At 34.0% G+C, this 25,799-nt stretch overlaps 3 protein-coding genes across 5 annotated transcripts in view; 2 read left to right on the top strand and 1 right to left on the bottom strand.

Moving 5' to 3' along the window:
- The window catches only part of LOC124644041 (ATP synthase subunit beta, mitochondrial-like), a 44,471-nt gene extending 19,069 nt beyond the window's left edge, over positions 1–25,402 (top strand). For 2 of the 3 annotated variants that reach the window (XM_047183225.1, XM_047183223.1), the window contains 2 exons: positions 24,156–24,227; positions 24,626–25,402. In XM_047183225.1, coding sequence (XP_047039181.1) covers positions 24,156–24,227; positions 24,626–24,730 — 177 coding nt within the window. In that variant the 3' untranslated portion in view covers positions 24,731–25,402. The remainder of the gene's footprint in view (positions 1–24,155; positions 24,228–24,625) is intronic. The other variant, XM_047183224.1, reaches the window with a different exon arrangement.
- Positions 14,217–18,228, bottom strand: LOC124644042. The gene is made up of 2 exons (XM_047183226.1): positions 18,086–18,228; positions 14,217–14,791 (listed from the first exon to the last, which is right to left on the bottom strand). Coding segments are annotated over exons 1-2 (531 nt in total). The 5' UTR covers positions 18,088–18,228; the 3' UTR covers positions 14,217–14,262.
- LOC124644044 lies at positions 18,269–19,443 on the top strand. Its single transcript, XM_047183229.1, has 2 exons — positions 18,269–18,905; positions 19,090–19,443. Exons 1-2 carry the CDS (start codon positions 18,900–18,902, stop codon positions 19,420–19,422), a joined length of 339 nt encoding a protein of 112 aa, XP_047039185.1. The 5' UTR covers positions 18,269–18,899; the 3' UTR covers positions 19,423–19,443.
- Positions 25,403–25,799: the final 397 nt, after the last annotated feature.

Raw genomic sequence — 25,799 nt, 5'->3', positions numbered from 1 at the left:
TTATATTGCACTCAGTTGTGACCGGGGGTCTTAACCATTAAGCCAAACGTGTCGTCGAATATGTAACAAAATAGCGAATTGCTTCATGCACTTTGTTTACAATAATGAGACATGTATTGTATGACATCATTCATTAGATGCTCTTCCATATATAGTTTTCATTGCAACATGAAAGATTTCTCCCTAACACAATTATTTACGATGTTTTGACACTTATTGACATATTCTCCCCCTTTCACAGCGTTCAAATAAAAACACTGTGGAAAATTTATAGCATGCTGCATCCAAGGATCATCATAAATTTCCCAATCTTCTATAACACCTCCGCATGAAAAACATGCTGCTTTATCATATGGATTATTTCCGTAATAAAAGAATCCCGCATCAGCCATTTCCATCACTAATCTTTTCCTTGAGTTACTCGTCCCCCAATAATAATTAAAGGATAATTCACGTATTTTGTATGTATTATACATATCATATCGAGGTTTATATTCAGTTTGAAACATATTTTATTTATTTAGTACTAGTTCTTGATGCTAATAATTATAAACGAAGAATGACACTGCTTTAATGCTGCAAGCAATTTATAAACGTGATTGTATAGGATTGGGAGAGATAGTAAACATATTATAAAAAAATGAAACAAGTTTTTTTTATTGCATAAAAAATTTATTATCATGGCACCATTTATTTAAACACAATATATTTTTTAAAGCACATACAGAGTTATGATAAATACAATTATACAAATCTTCAGAATGTTTATATTGATCATATAAATGTACTAAACTAGAACAACCCTTATCTTCTAAATTAAATATATTACTATTACTATTTTCTAAAATATGCTTTAACCATAAAACTTTTTCTGAACCTTTAACATAAACACATTTATCTCTTAATATATCGAAAACCAAAGTCTGGTAATAGGAATAAGGTACAAATCCTTCACTCCAATATATCTTTTTGTTACGTTGAATCCAAAGAACTGTCTTCTTTTCAGAGTCCGTTAAATTTTTAAATGGAAATGGCGGCTTAACTAAAAACACTTGTAATTTTTTGTTACACAAGATAGCGATTTCTTTTAATATAAATTCATTTGCTTCTGTTCTAAATCCCTGAATATCAACAACAGCAATCATGATAACCTGCGCACTATGTTGCTGAGAGGTTTGTATTCCACAAGTCGATCGTTTATAATTAAACAATACGCAGTTGTTTTATCTGGTATTGGTGTGGAACATTCCACTTCTAACCGCACGTCCACTGGACCGGTTTTTAAACTATCGTTTTGTCTTGAGCAATCCAAGATGAAAAGGGGGGCCTTTTCTTTAAAATCTGTTAGATCTAGCAATGGGTCTACAGGACTGTTGTAGTACGACTGACGAAATTTCACATACATATCATATAATATACTGTACTTGTTCTCAGAAAACTTTAAACTCAAAGGTTCGTAGGGATAATATTGCGAATTCAAAAAGAGTGTTACGTTGGTCACTTCACAATGATCGAATAGTGAACTGTCTTTAGTCCTATTATTTCTCCTATTAGTTTGCAAGCAAAATATAACATATCTAGGCTTTTCCAATTGTGAAGCTGTTTTAACTGACCAAGAATGCTTTGTAGTTTTAGGTAGCAAGGGATACTCATATAAATCCCAATTTCTAAAAGCCATCTGAATAGGTCTATCTCTTTCTAAATGTTTTAAAAGCGTTAGTCGTTCTCGATCTGACACTTTTATATGTGGCACCCTCCACTGAACTCTTTGTATATCTATTTGAAAATTAACAACATCATCAGTAAGGATAACACTATTTAAGTTAGAGTTACTTCTACTCAAAATAAGTTCATGTTTACAATTTATCACAATTTTATTGTAATCTTCTGCAAACCCTAAAACCTTATTCAATGGTATCACAGCACTAAAATGTCCATCACTTTGAAATCCTGCTAATTTCCAACCCCATAAAGCCGCAACTTTATTTTCTGCTTCATTTAATGAAATGTATGATTTTATTGTTGACGTAATTCCCGAATTTTTAATACGGTCTATTTCGATACCATTCATTTCGTATCTGATGTCTTGAAACAAAGACATAACAGGGTTATTAGTGAACGTAACAGTTTTCTTGATCGGATTCCCATCTTTACCGAACAGCCTTGTCTGTCCTTCGATGTAAATTGAACTGGCTGATGGTAGCACGTATATGTCTTGCTGATGTATGGGGATTCTGATTTCATCGTTTTCTCTAAAGCTGTTATTGTAGGGATTGTATGTATGGATTTCATAACTTTCAATCGAACTGTCGAAATGCGGTAATTCAGTTATCTGTAGCATATTCATACTTTAAACCCAAGGGCTTTAAGAAAGTCTTTATTTGCTTTAGTCAGTTTCTTAATTTTTGTATTACGTCCTTGCACCTTAGCGGTCGCAGAAGAAATAAACCTATTTATTTTCATTCCAGTGTTTTTATAATATACTATCATTTTGATTTTCTTAAGTGCAGACGTAACTGAATATATTCTTCTTTGAAGTTAATACAGTGACCAAATTGATCAACAATCTTAACAGATATGGATGAAATTATATTTTTGTTCACTGGAAAGTAAATAACGTTTTGTGGTATCTCTATATAATCATGACTTAGCGAAGTATCTGATACAAATTCATGAATAAAATGTGTTGGTAATCCGTTGCAGTATGAACCGTACACAAGATCACATTCAATTTTGATCACAGACAGAGTGCTAGTTTTAATCGGAATATCTGGTCTTGAATTCAATACTGAAAAGTATAGTAAACCGCACTCGTATTGATCAGATAAATGAAGAGGTGGTTGAAAATACGAGACCAGTTCTGATGTATTTCCAGAGATGGTAACCGTAGTAGACATGCTTATATACTGGACTGTTATGAAAGATCCCGTTTATTTTATTGCTTTGTTGACCAAAAATTGTTTAAGAAGTGTATACAAAGATGCCCGCAATTAAAGGGATGGTCACGTTGTATATTTTCATAATTGTAGTTCACTTTAGAACCCACATATTTTATAAATTCCTTTGGCGGCTTAAGATTTCCGTAACTATCAAAATACTCAATGTAATCGTCGTATTTTGCATAGGCTACCCAATGAGAGCCAGAGTTTTTAGAGCTATCTAAATTAATAACACCACATTCTTTTTTGAAGGGGTATTTAGGGAGCTCATCTCTCATAAAGACACCTCTAAAATATGGGATGCTATTTCCATACTTTAAAATGTCCAAGTTAGTTAAAGCGCGATTGGGTAGCCGAAGTCTTAGTTTTTTTCTTTTGATATGAATATTCCAAACCCATCTTTATGTGGCTTAAGGTGTAGCCCTTTTCCTATGCAAAGAGCCTCCATTTTTTCATTATGTCTCTTTGACTCAGCTAACAGTTTTTTAGCCATCTTGAATTCATTTATGGTTTTAGCAATGCCAGCTGCACCTTAAGCCACTGCTAGAGCTCCAGCAGCAGATAATCCCGCAAATATAGGAATTAAAGGTAGCACTCCACCTGTTCGTGGTATAGGAATGACTCGAGGAAGTTTGATGGATGAACTATCAGCTAATTCTCTGGCAGCAGCCATAGCTAATTCTATCGCTGCTTTTTTGCATTTTGGTTTTAATTTTTTGATTTGTTTTTTCGTTTTGGTAATAACGCTTTTAAACTTATTTTTTAATCCTTTTCCAGTTGTATCTTTTTGAGAACACTTGTTGCTACATTTCTTTAGACCAGAACCAGTTTTTTTTTTTCACCTGGACTTGCATCCAAGGCAGCTGCTCGTTCTTTCGCCATATTTAACAAAGTTAAATCTGCCTTGTGACGATCCTCTAAGTTTGATGACTTGTGATAAGCGATGTCGTGCTCCTTGCAATACTCGTCTAATTTATTAATACCTTTATCTCCACGTCTAAGTCTTTTAATTATTTTTGTGCCAGGCCCACAATATTTATAGCCTGGTAAATGTAACTCAAACGGTAAATTATTTATTATCCAATTGAGAAGACTGCTCTCTCCAATACACATCATAAGACTGATAAGTTATGAATTGAACACTTAATAAATAGTGTTGTTAAGTGAATTAATTTGTTACAATTTATTCGACTTTTCAATCCAGCTATTCTCAGAAGAAGGTAGACCTAACCATTTCACTAAAACTTTATTTCCTTTACTTCTTAGAACTTTCTCTACTAGATATACATTGGAATGTTTCGTTTTTTGAAGCTCTTGTGCATAAAATGCACCTAAAATAGGTTGACCTCTAATTGTATCTTCAATTAAATATGTAACAGGAGTTGTATTTTGTATTTTTTTTATTTTAAATATTTCTGTTGACCAGTTGGGTGTATATCCTTTTTCAAAAGTTCCCTTATATTTACTTATACGCACATAATCGTCTACTTTAAACTTACTTTTTGTATTTTCATTTTTTACTAAACTTATATATCTTTCCAATATATGTTTTTTATTTTTACTATTTACACTTGCAGGAATTTCATCAATTGTGCGATGATGAGTGTGATTATATTTATAAACAACATTATCAAGAGTGTTATCTACCCATTTATAGTTACCTTTTAAATTAAATTCTTTATACAGATTAGATTTTAGTGTTCGGATAAATCTCTCAACAATTGAAGCTTTTTTTGTTGAAAATGTTGAATAATGATTAATATGATAAGATTTCATAAGTGCTTTAAATGTATTGTTATAAAACTCAGTCCCATTATCAGTTTGCAGATTTTTAGGCACACGTCCTTGGTTTAATAACGTCTTGAAAGTATTACTAACAACATCTTTGGTCTTACATTTCAAAGGAAAGGCCCATGCGTATTTCGAAAATGTATCAATAACGGCGAGAATAAATCTAAATTTTTTATTTTCCTTAGAAATTGATTGCATATCTATTAAATCCGCTTGCCATAGATCATCTATATCTTTCATGATAACGTGTCTTCGTGAAAAGTTTACTCTAGCATTTTTATGAATTTCGTTGACCACATCGGCTTTACTCATGTTTATTTTTTTCTAGTTTTAATATCTCTCTCTTAACAAGTTTAATATGATACTGAATAAAAGGCACCTTACTTTTACTATTTATTCTTTAATAATGTCTGCTTCCTTTAATTCTTCAATTATTGAAAAAATTTCATTATCATGGTTTGTGTTGCCAGCATCTCTTGATGCAACTAATAACTGCAATCTCTCAACCAGTTCATTTGGGTCATCCCAATAAACTAAATCAGTGTTCTTTTTGTATTTCTTGAGCTTTGGCAACTTTCCTCCTTGTTTAATGGGAGTTTTATCATTTGATATGACGGAAAGCAGTGGTTTGATGATTGCACGATATTTTGTTCCTTTATCTCCTCTTATTTGACCATTAGGATTAAAATCTCTTTTGTGTGCATTTGTAAAATGCAACATATCCTTATAGACAAGCTTATCTCTCTCAGATATTAATTTTAAATCCGGTTTTCTTCGAAGTAAAAGTTCTTTTAGACCAGGGGTTAAATTATAGGCTCTGTCGTCGATTTTAACCATAATTACATTATCGTTATTCAAGTTTTCCGTTTTAGAAAAGGATACTATTGAATTGCCCATCCATAATTTTTTATTTTCACTTCTTATCCCGAAAGGTATATTTACACCATCATAAATATCATGGATATCATGCCCTTCTAATGAAATTTCTAGGTCATCTGGTGCCCCCATTTTAGGCGACTTTTCAAATAATAGTTCAGAATCTTGTTTAGGATCGTAACAGTCTTCAAACTTTGCAAATGAGCTAGTATTATTGTCATTAGATTCAATGCTGTCATTATTACTGAAAGTTGTATTTTCCACATTCCTATTTTTTATTATAGATAGATTCGAATCAACAAGGGTTTTAAGAGGATCTGCAATAGGTTTCAGCATTTTATCGAGTGACAAATTCATAGCGTATTCCTGGGTCTTCATTTGTTTTATTTTATTCTTAATGGAGTCTACTGACTTCATTAATTCTATTCTAATATTTTTCTCCATCTTACGTTAAACGACTGCATTCACTCATGGAAGAAATAATACTAGTTTTCATTTATATGGTATTCATAATTATATATTGTATCAGTTTCCACCACCAACATTCATCAAATTTCCAAAATATATCAAAATTATTTCTATACCTTCCATGATTCATTACTCATACAAAGTACAAACGTCCCTTGACCATATATTTTCTACATGCACTTCCTATGTAATTGTGAAGCAATCATTAGGTATATGGTAGATAAAGATAAATTTATTTATTATTCAAAATTAATGAAATTATCAAATGATTTTCTATATCTGCCATGTTTCAAATCACAGTCTTTATTGATAGTCAAAAAATCGTATGGACCCCGCCATACTTCTGAACAGAGATTTTTGAATTTAGACCATTCCATATCTGAACTTACATGTTCATCATAAATATGTTTTAAGTTTATATCATCTTGTTTGAAGATAATCAGAAAGTTAACATTGTCGCGTAACAACTGCTTTGGTACTTTTGAATATGTCTGAGATAAGTAAAAACAATCTATTGCTCTGTGCCTTCCCATTGTAAAATAATTACGTATGTTTATTTGTTTTTCACCAACCACATCATCAAATATTATTATAGAATTAGGTAATGCATCATTAGGATGAATCACATCTTCATCGAATGTAAAAATAAATAGTTTCACACTTGGAACTCTATCCAGGATTTCTTTGAGAAAGCGATATTTTGATTGTGAGCTTGTTTTGGAATACAAATATACGTTTTGAAATTTTAGCCCATTTTCATGAATTAATAAGCTTAACATGACGTTAGTTTTTCCACAATTCGAAGGACCACATATTATACTGCGGATGTTATTCGGGAGAAGTACGCTATGTTTCGAGTGCAGCGTATTCTCCTTCACATCAATATTTTTAACTGCTAAGGATACCGGGTGTTTAGTCCACTTCATTTTTGTGTCTGACATAAATAATATTTGTTCTGGTATTTATATAGTTACAAGAGATCAGGGATTTCTTTTCCTTTCATTACAACTAAGACTTTATTTTATATAAGAATAAAATCAACTGATAAAAAAATATTAGCCAGTCAATCAAGATAATATCGAAATTAACCACCCTGGATGCGCCGAATATACTCGATACCGAATATACTAATTTACTCGAGGAGGCTATTTTCACGCAACGCTTATACATGAGAAAATCACTTTAAATATCGTAAATGACAAAACCTCAGTAGGTAATTAAATAAAACACATATAATTATGATTCATATAACAATCATTTATTTCCATTTGTATTTTATTACATATATTACAACACACAATAATTTGCACTTTGCAATTACACAATAATTTTTTATTATTAAAGTTAAAAAAGTCGTTAACATTAGTTAGCATACGTGATTACAATGACCCCAAGGTACAGTGTCAATTTGGTTTCTTAAAATTTGCCTTTTATCGTCTATTCTATTCAGGACTACTTTATTTACTGTTTCTGAGAATAGCACATGTTTCATTGATCTGATCATATTCATCTTTCGCTTTAAAGATAAATTTTTAAATAAAGCGTGCTTATAGTTACGTGATTTTAAACTACTGGTTATAGATTTTGATACACCTTTAGCTTTATTAATTTGCATTTTTAGTGATTTTATACAGTACAGTTTCGCTCTTAAGCCTATAAATTCAATAATTGGGTCACCTCCTAATTCATCCTTAAATAAACCAGGTATTCTTTCATTGACCTTTGGAATACAGTAATTATTGTTAGATTCAAAATTACTTGTGTCAAATTCTGTTAAATTCTGTCGTATATCTTTATATATGTCGTTAGTGTTAATTAAATACAATAAACTGTCTGTATCGGTGTAACACAATTTAGCTTTATCACCATATTTATTCTTAATAAAATTATAATGAAAATTGTACAAATGTTGTTTAGAGTATTCTAATACCGCAAATCCAACATATATTGGTCTATCTAATATAAGTTTTTCTAGACTGAGTTGTATAGCTAAAAAGTTTTCATTAAATACGGAAATACTTTTTAAATTAGGTTTTGCGATTAATTTCTCAGCACCTACTGTTTTGTTGGTTTTGTTCGAATAATCACTCCATTTACTTATTAATTTCACTTCAACATGCTTTCGTTTATTTTCTATTGTTTTTCCAAAAATTGAATTATTGAACAATTTAAAAAAATCTCTTTCAAATGAAGTTAAAGCTGCTTGCCGTAGTCTAGTATTCAAATCTATATATTTTTTTAAAAAACTTTCTTGTCTAAAACAAAGGATTCTATGAATTTTTTTCAAAAGCAAACCATTTTTGAGACATTCTTTTAAATGAACATAATGAATGATGTAATTATATTTATCATACAAATTTGCGATTAGTTTTTGCGTTTTCCCTCCAATAGGAGTGAATTTCTCTGGAGCAAAAGGCAAGTCACTATGTAAATTATGTAAATGATCTGGATACGTTATATCTACTTCTAAAATGTAACCGAACTCTGAATTATCGGGAATATTAAGCACATTAAAATATTTCATATCATTGTCGGTCATGAACTTAAATTCTGAAACGGGTAATTTTTTCGTCATAGCATATCCGTAAAGATTATTACAGTCTAAGTAAATTAAATAAGTTGATGGCTTTGAATTATCGAAATGAGGTAAATAAACATTATTCGCTTTGGCATATCGTAGAGAACATTGAGCTAACCCACCTCGTATTCCTTTTTCCAACATTTCGTAAATTTCTAAGACATGAATCATTTCTAACTGAACACCTGTGTAAAGGAGCATAGCGTCCCAACTCAATCCAGGTGAACTTACATAATATGCAGGATCAAGTTTATAATGCTGGAGACAAATGTTTCTGAAGCTTTCAAATATATCACACAATAATAGTACATCACACTTTAAATACAAGTCAGTATATTCACCAAGAGAAGTAATATTAAAAAGATTCCACACATTTTGAGCATGTTTATATTCATCATCAGTTATGTGTTTCATTTGTAAAGAGTTATAAAATTTATCCTTGTCAGGTAGTTGTGTTTCATTGTATTTAGCCCATGTACAAATATATTCATATGGGTAAATACCTTTCTTTCGCATTAAATTAAATTGATTTTTTCTCGGAAAATGTGTGAATAAATGAACAAAATCATTCTCCGTTAAACTTTTACTCAGGTTATCAAGACTTGAACTAAGAAATTTAAACGAGTCTATAAATTTAATTTGTGCTGGTTTGCATCCTTTACCAGTATTTATTATTTTTGTTATGGTTAAATATTTTTCTTTAGTTTCTGCTATAATTCTTATCTCACCTTCATATTTTGATAATTCAGTTATAAATATATGAGAATCGTAGCCAACTAAATTGTGAAATATAACGGGTATAAAGGGACAAACTCTATAATTTAAATTGCATTGCGAGTGTGCCGCACCTCTATACTCAGATGTTATATGATCATGATCGCAAACTTTATCATCAAATAATAAATCATTACAAATATGGCATGTAGTTGCATTATTATAATTATCAGTCTGATCTCTTGTCATTGGTCTCATAGGTTTCTTTGTTAATAACATTTTATGAATTAATTTCACTTCTTCAATCAAGCTTTTAATAAATACTTCCACACAGTCAGATCCTCTATATGATACAAATTTATTTAAGCTGCTATCATGAGAACAACACACATAGAAAGCAAAACAGGACGGTTGATGTACTTTATTCTTTACTGTATTTTTATCATTCTGTTCCATTTTACAGTTTAACAATATACTTTCAAAGTCAGCGTATATTACAAAATTAATTTTTTGCTTTCGCTCATAATTTTTGAATTTTAATGTACTGTTCTTATCAGGTAGTACGGTTAAAATTTGAGAGCAACTATGACAATTATACTTTATTTCAGAAGTAAAAAATTGTAAACATGTCTCACATAAATACATTCGTCCCTTATGACATGAAACTTGTCTTCGTACTAAACGTAGCAGATTTTTTATCAAACAGTAATGACCTTTATTATGTTTTTCAAAGTACAGTAAGTTTATATGTTTATCTTTCCTGCAATTCGTCACATAAATAGGTCCAGTTATAGTACCATGTTTATCAAATCCATAAATCTATACATATAATAAATCTGTAGAAAAGTAATTTTTGTACATTGAAGAAATTGGCAAAAAAAATAGCCAGCATGTTAAAGGATAACTAACAGAACCCATTTCCATCATTTTTGTCATTTTTGTCTGTTTGTCTGTTTGTCTGTTTGTCTGTTTATCTGTTTATCTGTTTGTTCGTTCGGGATTCACGTAAAACCTACGAATTCAATGCAGACAATGCTTATATAAAAAAATTCTACGTAACTTGGGGTATTACTTAGTTTTTGTTTCATCGAAATCGATTCACTCTATCAAAAGATATGATTAATTTTGTGAATTCAAGATGTAAATTATTACGACACGCAATCTGTTTGTCAAAACTGTACATTTGAATGTTGTACTTATATTAGTTGATCGGCCTATTATTAACCTTTACACAGAAAATCACACCTTCATAAGTAACTTCGGAAGAAAAAAAAAATTAAAATTGTGTTTAGCCAAGGTTAAAGTAGCTCCATCTGTGGTAATCTGTGTTAAATAAAATACATAAAATTTGTCAAAGGAGCGAGGTGGTAAATGACAATAAATTACCATACATTCTTTATAGAGGATTATTATTTCAACAGATGGAGTTGTGTATTTTCCGTAATTCACCATATTTTAACACGTAGTGTAATTTTTCTATAGACATTTCAATAGTGTTTGTCAGTTTGCCGTGCCACATCAAAATCCAATTATAATTATCACCTTGATGAAAGGAAAATAATAGTTCTCAGCCAAATATAAAACGGTGCCATCTAAATTATTTTTTGAATATTATGTCAAAAATGATGACTTTAGTATAACAATTAATTATCATTTAAAGTTACAGATGGAGTTTATATCAGGATGTTTTCATAAACATAGTTTAGCTTCTCTTCCACTAATGTGGTGGCCTTAAAACAAATTACTTTGAGTGAATAGTATTAAGTAGACCTTCATTATTTTTTTTGATGCAAAGTATGTAAACTTAATCCTAGAAGAAAGGAGGATCTGTCTCTCGCAAGTGCTGCTAAGCGTGAGGTAGGTAGGTAATGTAGGATTCTGTAGCTTTAAGAACAAGCCCAGATACAAAGTGCAGATAAGAAATGGGAGCTTTCTCGATTTAATACCATACACACGTAAAATGCTTTATGCGTCTGAAAACGTACAAATTGCGCGTCGCATACCAGACACATGCTTACTTTCAACTTCTGATCGCAAATGCACTGGTCACGATTACGAACAGTCTCAGTAAGACCCGAGCCAAGTCTAAAAAAACACCTTTTATATAAAACTACGTTTGATGTCATTCAATCACAAAGACAGAATTGTTTTCTGTTGCAAATCCTATCCACCTGTATCCTATCCTAATCCAGCATGCGTTGCAGGTGTGCATTGCACAAAAACCAATGGTATCCTATTCGAGAAGTCAAAAGAGTCGACCTGCCAACGTCAGCTTCTGCGCTAAGCAAGTGTTCTTAATAGTACCATCAGAATTACATTCATCGTTGAATGAGGTGAATAAATTTTCAGAAACCACAATAACAGTAGGAGCCAAAGCATATGATCGCTTCATAGAGCTCTGATTGGCCCCAGTTGACCAAGTCAGGTCTGATTTGTTCGTTCATCAGATCTTTGAAAGTTTTTCGGTGGACTTTTTTTACTTACTGTCGTCCTGTTTACGTGTGACACAAAATATGGTATATAAACGCAAGAGCGAAATTTTCCTGGTGTGCGGTAGTGACTCCCAGTATACAACACTTTTGTTTCTTTTGATTTGCTGGCTCCACCAAGAAATGACAAATTGAGAGCGTACATTTTGAAAATCTTGGCAAAACTGCAGGTTTCAAGTACGAACACATGAAGTGGACTCTCACAGATACGTACATTTTGCCTATTCGTGAACTAATGCAAACATTTCGGTGGAGTCCCGGCTTAGGCCTCCCCCACATTAGGCGTGCGCGATCCTCGGGCGTGTGAGTAGCGCGGGCGTCGCGAGCACGCTTCATGAACGTCGCGTTTTGCTGCCCTGCGGCATTTACCTACAGCGAGGTCGCGGCGCGCACGCGCCGCTCTCCTTGACGTTTAACTGCTAAGGCGTTTAGCGGGTGGCGGGGATAGCAGGCGAAGGGGTAAGAACGCAACTCGAGCGCCGCGTCGCTTGCACTCTTCACACATGCCGCAGGGCAGCAAAACGCGACGTTCATGCAGCGTGCTCGCGACGCCCGCGCTACTCACACGCCCGAGGATCGCGCACGCCTAATGTGGGGTCAGCCTTACCATAGTGAGTAAGTGCACAGAAAATCCCCGTCATACAAGTGTTTCTCCCCAGTAGTGAAACTATCCTACCCTATGCGCCTGCTGATGATGATGACTCATTTTATCATCCATCCGGCTATTCCCCAACTATGTTGGTGTTGGCTTCCAGTCACCGAATCTGTTTGAGTACCAATATTTTGCTTGGAGCGACTACCTATCTACCTATCTTCAATCCAGTCAACTACACAAGCCGATATCCATGGTAAGACTGACAGACTTTCTGGCTTCTGATTAGTCGCAGCAGCTGCAGAAAATGTACAAATGACAGCTTTGTCAGACTCAAAGCATATCATCATCATCATCAGCCTATCGCAGTCCACTGCTGGACATAGGCCTCTCTAAGTGCATGCCACTGACATCAAAGCATATAGACATAGATTATAACTGTTTCCTGTGAAAATTACTTACGCACCATACGTAATAATTTTCCAAATTGGCTGACTAGATCCAGAGATATTCACAACGTCACAAACTTTACTTCTTTTGTTTAGATAAATGGTCACATCCACAACACAACCTTGATCAATGAATCTATGCGACTGCTAAGTGCTAATCCTAATTATACTGTCACGTGAAAGAATGCACCTACGGGATAAGTAGTATTTTGACTATTCTATATTGCCCACGCAGACGAAGTTGCGGGCAACAGCTAGTATTATATAATACTCAAGTCACAATTATTTTTTTCAAATAATTTTATATCTTTATGTGAAGGTGGAAATGAAATTCCTCGTGTATTAAGTACTGTACTAAAATGTGGATAGGAGTTGACCCTGCAAACATTATTTTTAGCTGGAAATAATGCTGCAACTACGCACCACAAAAAACAGTATTCATCATTATTATGTATATTCAAACAGCTCTTTGTATTTTTAATAACATCTGGTAGCTCTAAATAAGTACCACCCCGCATAGGGCAATATTTATTTATATTAATTTCTAAATGATTTATTGAAACAAATGACCATCCGGATTGACAATGTTCAAATTCGGTAAATTTTCTTTTGAATGTTTCTATTACATTCAAATATATGTCATCAAAATCAGTATTATTATATATAATTTCATATTTAGTATTAAATGATTTAAGCTGTTGCTCACCTAACGTAGGCAGTAAAAAGTAAGCAAACAGCTCGAAATTAACTTTAATGCAGTTATGTCTCATTAATAACATTTTAATTATATTAGAAACATCTTTTCGCTTTTCATCTAAGAACGCCTCTGGTGTGAGGTACTCATTTTCTATAGATGGATTTAAGCGATAAGTCAGAATCCTGTTTTTAAATGCAGTTGCTATAATATCAACATTTTCAAAATTTGACTTTATTAAACAATTTGATTTATGGATATTCGTTCTTTTATGGTATCTGTATTTATGTTCGGGGATCTCAATTTTACATTTCTCGCAATATCTTTTTAATAAACAATTAGTCTCAATAACATTCGTTTCATATTCATGTTCGGGGATCTTAGTTTCGTATAAATCATTATAAGTATCTGAACTTGCTGGTATCGCATTACTCGCTTGTGTAACTGGAAACAAAATAAATATAACACATTTTAATCGTACTGAATACTTTAATTAAGAAATAGTGGGTTACAAAAAAAAAAACTTAAAAACTAATTCACTGAATATAATGTAGGTTATAAGGTAGATTATAATAATGTAATATTATGATTATAGGTTACATATGTTATAAAATAACTGATTATAATATAATATCTCATACCAATAATTGAGTATAATACATTGGTACTTAATTATTGGTATGAACTTATAAACGTTGGAGTACAGCGTTTGAACTCCCGCCTAGTACTTATAATGAATTCATTCAAGTGCCTCCACGATTCAGAATCTTCGTCAGTTTTATTTTTTATTGTTATCACCGAGTGACGCCACCTATTCACGGGTTGAATCCGCTCTATCTCGTCACACTTGTATACTTTAAGTTCTATGTAGAACGCACCTTTTTTATTCTCATCTATTTGACGAGAAAAACCGTTGGCCAGCCTCCGTGTGACATAGGAGTAAATCATCGGAGGCTTCTTCTCCGCGGGTGCGTCTACCGCGTCGTCGTCGCTGTCACTCCCGAACACCTCGCGAGCCGTAGACTTGGTAATAGGAGGGATGGGGCGAATAACTGTCTTGCCTTTCTTACTGGTAGACGGCTGGGGGCTGCGCGTTGGCGACGATTTACGTTTCTTGTTCTCCTTTGTCTTGACCTTCATCTGCACCCCGTCCGACGATTCGTCCTCCGAAGGGAAAATATGGTCAGCAGTGTGTTTGGACCTAGAAAATAAAGATAAAAAATATTAGATAACATTCATATAAATTGTGAATTGAATGATTGAAGAAAATGAATGAAAGTAACTTTAATGATTGAATAATAAGAAAATGAAACATGAGGAACACGAATGAATATATTGAGTAAGCATGATTGACAGAATCTATACATATAATAAATCTGTAGAAAAGTAATTTTTGTACATTGAAGAAATTGGCAAAAAAAATAGCCAGCATGTTAAAGGATAACTAACAGAACCCATTTCCATCATTTTTGTCATTTTTGTCTGTTTGTCTGTTTGTCTGTTTGTCTGTTTATCTGTTTATCTGTTTGTTCGTTCGGGATTCACGTAAAACCTACGAATTCAATGCAGACAATGCTTATATAAAAAAATTCTACGTAACTTGGGGTATTACTTAGTTTTTGTTTCATCGAAATCGATTCACTCTATCAAAAGATATGATTAATTTTGTGAATTCAAGATGTAAATTATTACGACACGCAATCTGTTTGTCAAAACTGTACATTTGAATGTTGTACTTATATTAGTTGATCGGCCTATTATTAACCTTTACACAGAAAATCACACCTTCATAAGTAACTTCGGAAGAAAAAAAAAATTAAAATTGTGTTTAGCCAAGGTTAAAGTAGCTCCATCTGTGGTAATCTGTGTTAAATAAAATACATAAAATTTGTCAAAGGAGCGAGGTGGTAAATGACAATAAATTACCATACATTCTTTATAGAGGATTATTATTTCAACAGATGGAGTTGTGTATTTTCCGTAATTCACCATATTTTAACACGTAGTGTAATTTTTCTATAGACATTTCAATAGTGTTTGTCAGTTTGCCGTGCCACATCAAAATCCAATTATAATTATCACCTTGATGAAAGGAAAATAATAGTTCTCAGCCAAATATAAAACGGTGCCATCTAAATTATTTTTTGAATATTATGTCAAAAATGATGACTTTAGTATAACAATTAATTATCATTTAAAGTTACAGATGGAGTTTATATCAGGATGTTTTCATAAACATAGTTTAGCTTCTCTTCCACTAATGTGGTGGCCTTAAAACAAATTACTTTGAGTGAATAGTATTAAGTAGACCTTCATTATTTTTTTTGATGCAAAGTATGTAAACTTAATCCTAGAAGAAAGGAGGATCTGTCTCTCGCAAGTGCTGCTAAGCGTGAGGTAGGTAGGTAATGTAGGATTCTGTAGCTTTAAGAACAAGCCCAGATACAAAGTGCAGATAAGAAATGGGAGCTTTCTCGATTTAATACCATACACACGTAAAATGCTTTATGCGTCTGAAAACGTACAAATTGCGCGTCGCATACCAGACACATGCTTACTTTCAACTTCTGATCGCAAATGCACTGGTCACGATTACGAACAGTCTCAGTAAGACCCGAGCCAAGTCTAAAAAAACACCTTTTATATAAAACTACGTTTGATGTCATTCAATCACAAAGACAGAATTGTTTTCTGTTGCAAATCCTATCCACCTGTATCCTATCCTAATCCAGCATGCGTTGCAGGTGTGCATTGCACAAAAACCAATGGTATCCTATTCGAGAAGTCAAAAGAGTCGACCTGCCAACGTCAGCTTCTGCGCTAAGCAAGTGTTCTTAATAGTACCATCAGAATTACATTCATCGTTGAATGAGGTGAATAAATTTTCAGAAACCACAATAACAGTAGGAGCCAAAGCATATGATCGCTTCATAGAGCTCTGATTGGCCCCAGTTGACCAAGTCAGGTCTGATTTGTTCGTTCATCAGATCTTTGAAAGTTTTTCGGTGGACTTTTTTTACTTACTGTCGTCCTGTTTACGTGTGACACAAAATATGGTATATAAACGCAAGAGCGAAATTTTCCTGGTGTGCGGTAGTGACTCCCAGTATACAACACTTTTGTTTCTTTTGATTTGCTGGCTCCACCAAGAAATGACAAATTGAGAGCGTACATTTTGAAAATCTTGGCAAAACTGCAGGTTTCAAGTACGAACACATGAAGTGGACTCTCACAGATACGTACATTTTGCCTATTCGTGAACTAATGCAAACATTTCGGTGGAGTCCCGGCTTAGGCCTCCCCCACATTAGGCGTGCGCGATCCTCGGGCGTGTGAGTAGCGCGGGCGTCGCGAGCACGCTTCATGAACGTCGCGTTTTGCTGCCCTGCGGCATTTACCTACAGCGAGGTCGCGGCGCGCACGCGCCGCTCTCCTTGACGTTTAACTGCTAAGGCGTTTAGCGGGTGGCGGGGATAGCAGGCGAAGGGGTAAGAACGCAACTCGAGCGCCGCGTCGCTTGCACTCTTCACACATGCCGCAGGGCAGCAAAACGCGACGTTCATGCAGCGTGCTCGCGACGCCCGCGCTACTCACACGCCCGAGGATCGCGCACGCCTAATGTGGGGTCAGCCTTACCATAGTGAGTAAGTGCACAGAAAATCCCCGTCATACAAGTGTTTCTCCCCAGTAGTGAAACTATCCTACCCTATGCGCCTGCTGATGATGATGACTCATTTTATCATCCATCCGGCTATTCCCCAACTATGTTGGTGTTGGCTTCCAGTCACCGAATCTGTTTGAGTACCAATATTTTGCTTGGAGCGACTACCTATCTACCTATCTTCAATCCAGTCAACTACACAAGCCGATATCCATGGTAAGACTGACAGACTTTCTGGCTTCTGATTAGTCGCAGCAGCTGCAGAAAATGTACAAATGACAGCTTTGTCAGACTCAAAGCATATCATCATCATCATCAGCCTATCGCAGTCCACTGCTGGACATAGGCCTCTCTAAGTGCATGCCACTGACATCAAAGCATATAGACATAGATTATAACTGTTTCCTGTGAAAATTACTTACGCACCATACGTAATAATTTTCCAAATTGGCTGACTAGATCCAGAGATATTCACAACGTCACAAACTTTACTTCTTTTGTTTAGATAAATGGTCACATCCACAACACAACCTTGATCAATGAATCTATGCGACTGCTAAGTGCTAATCCTAATTATACTGTCACGTGAAAGAATGCACCTACGGGATAAGTAGTATTTTGACTATTCTATATTGCCCACGCAGACGAAGTTGCGGGCAACAGCTAGTACTAAATAAAACAAATAAATGTAGTGTTTGGACATAGCAAATAAAAAATATTGGGTAACATTTACATAAAATAAGAATGGAGTGATTGAAGAAATTAATAAAACTAGCTTGAATGATTTAATACTAAAAAATGAAACACCGAATGAAGTATACGAGTAATACTTACATTTTAGAAGATTGGTGGTTCTTTGGTATGTACTTCCAAATTTGGATGTGACTGCTTCTAGCTGAAGAATTGTTGTGATCCAGTCCCTGCAGATGATCTCTTAAATAGCACTACATCCACGTGACGGTATACCAATTAGGGAATAGGGCACGGGTTTGCTCAAATGCTTTGTCAGATCTACCACCCAGGTTGCTGGAAAAATAACTTAGCAACATACCGAGATCACGCAATATCAACTTTATCTACTTCATATAAGATATAATGTAGTAAAATTTAATAACACTGAAATGTAGATCTTATTCAGATTAAATAATACATACTTATTACACCTGGGTTTGCCTCCTCCTTTACGTTGGTAAGCAAATGTAATAGTATGTGCACAAATCTCTTACCATTTACCTACCTCATAAAGCTCGAACGATTGCTTTTTTTTATTTTTAACAGTCTTCAAAGAGGAGGTTATACCTATGTTATGTATACTCTAATAAAACTATTAAATACACGAGTGAAGTGGTGGGGCAACCTAGTTTATTAGTATGGATGAACAAACTTACACAAAACCGATTTCGATATATATAAAAAGTTATGTTTAATTGCAATCCGAAGCGGTGTAGCGCCGTGTTGTCTAGAGTGTAGAATTACATTTACACGTTTTAAAGTACCGATAATATCGATGCTAATTTGAACTTTATGTTCCTTTACAAAGTATTTTCTAAATTCTATATAAAGGATATAATCATGCGAAAAAATAAAAATAATTTAGTTTAATTCCATCAGCGAGCGGGGGCGCAAAGACTCTATCCTAAAATAAAATATGTCGGTGAGTTATTTTCTTTAAATAGTATCTATATATAATAACTTAATTAATTGAATGCAACTTAATAATTGTTACACATTTATATTCAATACAACACAGTTCTAATATCGATTATTTGAATTTATAAATAAAATATACCTATAATATAAGTTACAAAATTGATATTGATTATTATTATTATTTTTAGGACTATGAAAATGACCTGTTCAACTTCATTCCCATGAACAGGGCAGCTGCGGAACAAAATAACGATAAACAGTTGAACCTAGAAGGTCCTAGCAGCAAGCAACTGAAAAAATCTTCAACGGCTGCATTTACCTCTGTAAAAAAACTTACACGAGGTGCTAAAATTATAAGAATCGAGATTTATGATACCGAAAACTTCCCCGATCATATAAGTTCATTATGCAATTGTGATGCTGAGTTATGTGTGCAGCATGTGGTTAAAAATGTTTTTATGGACGATGTTTATAAATCTGTTAAAGAAATTGCTTTAAAAGTGTCAGATATAATGCCATAAATAAAGTTCAATCAATTATTATTGAATAGCATTTTTTTTTTCTACTGAAATTATGATTTTTACAACCTCTTACGATACATTTTATTTATCATCCAGTAGTTTTGATTCCTAAATTCCAATAAAAAGTGTAGAGTGAGCCCGGATCGTGTTACGAACGTGAACGGATGTTATCACGAAGTTATCACGGAGGTAAGGTAAAGGTGTATGGATTTGCGATTGGTAACTTGGTAATGGTTGTTTGTAAGTATAAATAATCCATGTCACTACATCCTCTAGGGGTTTGTAGGCTAGTGACCTATAATTGGCTAGTTATAGACAAAAGCTTAATTATTCTTCTTTTTTTGAGGGATAAGGGCTTCTCAGCTGAAATGAGCCAGTAAAAAGGTTGATAATCAATCAATTCACATAAAGTGCTGTAAGTATGTCGACAGTCCTATATAAGGCGACTATGAAAGTCATCTGAGCGCATTATAATTTCAGGGCTGCTATGTGCTAAATAAAGGATGCAGTGGAATATAGATTACACGTATAAAATAAATAGTAATGGAAATAATGATGAATGATTACTAAGTTGTTATATCATCAGTATATTTCTTATTTATTTATTTAACAGTTTATGTACACATAAAAACACAGACAAGAATAAATAATAGAAAAAAAATTGTACAAGGGCACAGTTTACTTATCTCAAAAGTATTTTTTTTTCTTCATTGAAATCATATAAAGGTTGTCCTAGTTTATTAAACTTATTTAAAGAATATGAAAACTCTCATGATCTGTATAGTTGTACTTATCATGATTCTGTATGTGCTTTGAAAAACGTTTTTTTCACGCAGATGTTCGAATCAATGTAAGTGCAAGCAAAGTAAATACAATGAAAACCATATAAGGCAGTGCATCGAATGAATGATGAATGATGTCATACAACATGCATATCGTTAAAATAAACAAAGGGCATGAAGTAGTCCGCTATTTTGTTACATATTTGACGACACGTTTGGCTTAATGGTTAAGACCTGATCACACAATCAAATACTAAATTTCACATTCCTTAATCACAAAGCCGAAGTGTCGTGGGTTCGATTCCCACACGGACAAGTTAATATTTGTTCCGGTCTGGTTTTTTGTTTTAGTTTAAATGAAGATTTCGCGCTAACATTTCATTTAACCGCTAAATATTATGATCAAGAACAGATCAAAGAAACAGATGAACGCATAATATTGATACATTTTTGTACGGCCGGTCACCATCACACCGATGACATCCACTCGTGAGTCCGCAAAAGTAGAATGTTTCAACTTTGAGAGAACGAAATGTTTGGTTATGTTGAAAGTAGCTGTCAACTATTATTCCTAATAAAGAAAAGATTCTTAAATACTTATGTATTCCGCGGTGATAAAATGATTAAAATAATATGAGATTTTAAAAGCAAATTGGTACATTTGAAATTATGTAACAGTATTCGAATAAGATGGTACTTATACTAGTTTTTGAAGTATCGATGTATTTAAATAGATGATTTATTTGAAATGATGTAACAGTATTCGAATAGATGGTATAATAGTTTTTGAATTATCAAATTGTAGTAAGTAGTGGTATTTGAATAAATGAAATTAAATTATTTGAATAGATATCATATTTGAACTAATGTATAATTGGGGTTGATGGATCTCTTTTGATCCAGAAACCCCAATTATACACTACTCTAATCGATGGGTAACGTAACCTAGTTTGAATAAATATAGCGAATTTAACTGCAGCATTCATATTTTAGGAGATATTTACAAAAACACAGTGGTATGAAACTGTATGAGAGTAGGGTGTCCATGCATTTTCACATATTCGAAATTTTCGTTATTCACGTCTTATTTTTTTAGGGAGAGTGCATACTAGTAGAGTACCATGATTACATTAGTACAAAGGCATGTTGTTAATTTTGTATTCTGAACAAATATGCGGTTCGTTTTGCGGTCATATTGATGTCCATTGTTCTTAATTCTTTAAAGTACCCGTTTACTGATAAAAAAATAGTTTCATTGACTTTCCGCAGGTGTTTTATGATGGGAACGATTCCAGAAAAATAATCTCTTTTGTTTTCAATCTATTGTTAAAAATATTTGTCGCAAGCGGTTTAAAAAACGATATTTTTTGTTGCAAATAAATTCCTGTGCTGAATTTTGAAGTGTATAGGTACTCGTACGTATTTAATTCCCGTGATTTTCATACTACTAAGTTACTGAGACAATTATCATTATAAATCCAGAAGTGTCTAAAAGTGCTTAGTTATCAGTTGTGCCCACTGTTTGTTGGAACTCACCACCAAAAAGTGTATTGCAGAGGGATCCAAATCGACTGCGGTAAGTTTATTTTTTTTCAATTTTATGATGACTTGTATAAAGTAATAAACTGCGTCCTTATAACTATTAAGTATATATAAAATTACATGAAATTCATGAAGTCTCTGCCACATTTTAAAGTGATTTCATTTCACTTCAAAAGTGGTCATCTCTTAAAAATATTCTTAGCTTAATAACTTACATTAGCTTTTAATTTAGCTGCAAAATATAATTGCACACTTCTTTCATAGAAGTGCTGACCGTTAGTGACCGAAATCTTTTTAAAATAAGTCGCTGCATCTTTGTCTGTCAAATAACGACGACTTTTCTTCGTTATAAAATTATTAATTAAGAAAAGTTCTTGCCCTTAATATGTACCTACTTACATAGCAATAATTTGTAGTACCTCAGTATGTATATTTTGTTTGTGATGCAGGCAACGGATGTTTAACCTTTGTATTATATTATCAATTGCTTTTATTGCAGCAAAAATGGGTAAAGCTGGACGAAAATCTTTTGTTGAGAAATCAAAACAGAGATAAGTTTTTATGAAATATGCCGACAAACTACTGGATGTTAAACTGAATGACCCTTTATTTGATAAAATTGCAAGTGATTTGGATAATCTTATGACACCAGCAGCTCTTTACATGTCACTGAAAAGAAATTTCAGGGAGTTTCTAAACACTGAATGCAAGCAGCGAACTGTATGTCCGTCCTCGTCATCCTCATCATCATCCTCAAGCAATAGCCCGAGAACTGCATCCAAAATATCACATTCTCATGTCGAGTCTAATCAGCATCATAGTGAAAACGATACAAAAAACTTCAAGTTCGAATTAGATATCTATGACTGGAAAAAAATGCAACCATTAAATGTCCTGTATAAAAGAAATGACTTGAGAACATGCACTCCATTTAAAAAATATAAAATACTGCCTAAGTACAAATGGGTGGATATTTTAAGAGAAAAGATTTGGTTCATTACTGGATTACCTTGTACATGGAATTTCAAAAGTTACAAAGTGGAGTCTGAGCATCATATTTTCTATCTATTTGTGACTATGATTTTTATAAAGTATGCACTCTCCCTAAAAAAATAAGACGTGAATAACGAAAATTTCGAATATGTGAAAATGCATGGACACCCTACTCTCATACAGTTTCATACCACTGTGTTTTTGTAAATATCTCCTAAAATATGAATGCTGCAGTTAAATTCGCTATATTTATTCAAACTAGGTTACGTTACCCATCGATTAGTACTCTAATTAAGCTTAAACCTACTTTTAATAACGAGAAAAACAAAATTGTATTTTAGGCATATTGCCGTCCGCGCGGCCAACTAAAATCGACTCTAACATATTATTGAACCTACTTTCTAGTATTTTTTTGTCTTTTTTCGCTGTAACAAATTAAAGACTAATTTTCTATACACATTAGCCTCTATTAATTTGGTACCTACGGTGATATACTTACCTATTCATAACCTGAAAACTTAACATTGCATAACTTTTTGTTTATCTTCGTTTTGACCTTTTTTTATTTTTGTAACAAATTTAACAAATTAAGACCTTTCTTTTGATGTATCATTCGTCTATCTGCATTGTATAGTTTCTGAGTAATCACGGGCGATGACTACGGCAAGTGGCGGTTCTAGCGGCCAACTGTTCTTTGTCATAGCGTCTTGGTTTTTTTTGTAACAAATTCAGGAAAAGAGGAGTGAAAAGTAACAAATTACTACTAATTCCTGGCAAAGTTTCATCAAAAATTATGAGGTGGCCGCGCGGTCGAAATGGACACCGGTAGTTTGCTCTACAATCATATTGCAATCGACAATCATTTGCAGACAAAATGATTCATTATTGAATGACAGAAAAGGATAAAGACGTTTATTTCTAAGAAAAAATTGCGGAATGCCACATACGCTTCATTCGTAATCGAGTCATGTTTGGATCTCAGTCGAATCGAATCGTATGTCGCTTAAGTAAAATTAGGAGAATCGGGCGGGCCCCAGTTTGTTTCACCTGCTGGGGCTGCGGGAATGTCCGAAAGAGTTACCGCGGCCTCGACCGAATGTGGGTTTTATAAAATACTCACCCTATTTGCGTCTGTCATCAAACTGGAGGGTTTTCAGATTTATATAGGTGCTGCCTTCTGAACTTTAATAACATCATCTTTTTGCCCTTATCCCATTTTTGTTTGGCGTCTTCTTTGTGAACATCTCTTTTTTTTAACATTTGGCAGTCATTACGGATAGACAAAAGCCATTAAGTTTGGCAAATGTCTTACCAAGAGTTAACTGGGTTGAGGAGGTCAGATATGCAGTCGCTCCATATAAAACTGGAACTCAGCTGAATTTTTGAAATGCATTGACTATTGACTTAATTTCACAGGTTGCTGAAGTCTTCACTGGACACATTGGCAAGCTGGTCAAGTTGGAGCAAACCATTAAAGGGTTTAAGAGGGTAAGCTGCCTTACCAACCCTTTGTAAACATGAATGAGAGAACGTAGGTACCTTTTTAAAAGACCAGCCACGTAGTTGGGGCTTGCGTTGCTCTGCGATAATCGCTCCGATCCATATGTCGAGATTCCACTAAGATGCCATTTCTTTGGGCATTTTGGCCCACAACTGGCATGTATTCGTGAAGTTGCACGAAGGTTGCATTTGTTATAGAAATGCTCGCACGCAATTTGTTACTGTTTGCTAGCGCGAGTAGACCAGAGATACCTACATGTGTGCGTTGCATTGGTGGAATATCACCTATATGTTCGTTTGTAATTGTAACACATAAAAATACAAGCATCAGAACTGAGAACCTGCTTTTTGGGTAGTCGGTTAAAAGGATTCTGTTTCTCTTCTAGATTCTCATGGGTGAGCTGGACCACATTCCCGAAGCAGCTTTCTACATGGTGGGGACTATCGAAGACGTCATCACCAAGTCACAGGAACTCGCTAAGGGCGTGTAAAATATGAAGAAATATCTATGGATATAACGCTTAAATATGTGGACATAGCGTTCAAATAATATAGATATAGTAGTTTAGATATATTCTCTTGTAAACAGTTGTGAAGTTACGTACTAACGTTCGTAAAAAAATCACTCACATACGCATATGTGCATAGACGAGCTTTTAGGTAAGCGTCCACAGGCCCGCATCGCACGTATCGGACGTATCGCATTATAGCATAGTAAGGCCACGTTCACACGGCGATTATTTTCTCGTATGAATCGAATAGTCGCCGTGTGAACGTGACCTTATGTATCGGAGTCGTCATACGATGCGGATCAGTGGACGCCGTTGTAAAATCCGTTACGTGCGATGCGTGTTGTCAGTACTGAGTGTCGTGTATCGAGCACATGCGTGTGAGAGTGACATTGTTACGAACGTTAGTATGTAGCTTCACAACTGTTTACTAGAGAATGTATTTAAACTATCAATATAGTTTTGTTACTTGTGAATAATTTGTTCTTAGAATTTTGTAAAGTAGTGTGAAAATGGTATTATTTTTTTCTCATCGAGTTGTTTTTATTTTGTGAAAATATTAATTGTTATAGCAGATTTTATTTTGTGAGTGGATACCAGTATAGAGACGATTATTAACTTATTGTTTTTTCATGAATAAAGTTATTTAATTTATACGCTTCATTTTATTACAACCTTTATCTATCTGTACTATACCATAGTAAAAAGGCAACATTTTTTGCTTATTTGTACCCTGACAGCTCCGACGATTTGAAAAATTCTTTACTGTTGGAAAGCTAGGTACTCTTCCCGAGTAACATAGGCTATATTTTATCCCAGTACGGGCAGTAGTTTTGCAAGACGCGGGTGAAACCGCGGGAAAACAGCTATCTTCCGAGCTTTTTTCCAACTATGTTGGGATCGGCTTCCAGTCTAACCGGATGCAGCTGAGTACTAGTGCTTTACAAGGAGAAAATGCCTCTCTGACCTTCTCAACCCAGTCACTCAGACAACCCAATACTCTTTCGTAAGACCGGTTGTCAGACTTACTGGCTTCTAACGAAAAATGAGG

The sequence above is a fragment of the Helicoverpa zea genome, chromosome 29, assembly GCF_022581195.2.
Source record: "Helicoverpa zea isolate HzStark_Cry1AcR chromosome 29, ilHelZeax1.1, whole genome shotgun sequence".
Classification (NCBI taxonomy): domain Eukaryota; kingdom Metazoa; phylum Arthropoda; class Insecta; order Lepidoptera; family Noctuidae; genus Helicoverpa; species Helicoverpa zea.
The sequence above is the reverse complement of the archived record's forward strand: the minus strand, read 5'-3'. Positions and strand labels throughout refer to the sequence as shown.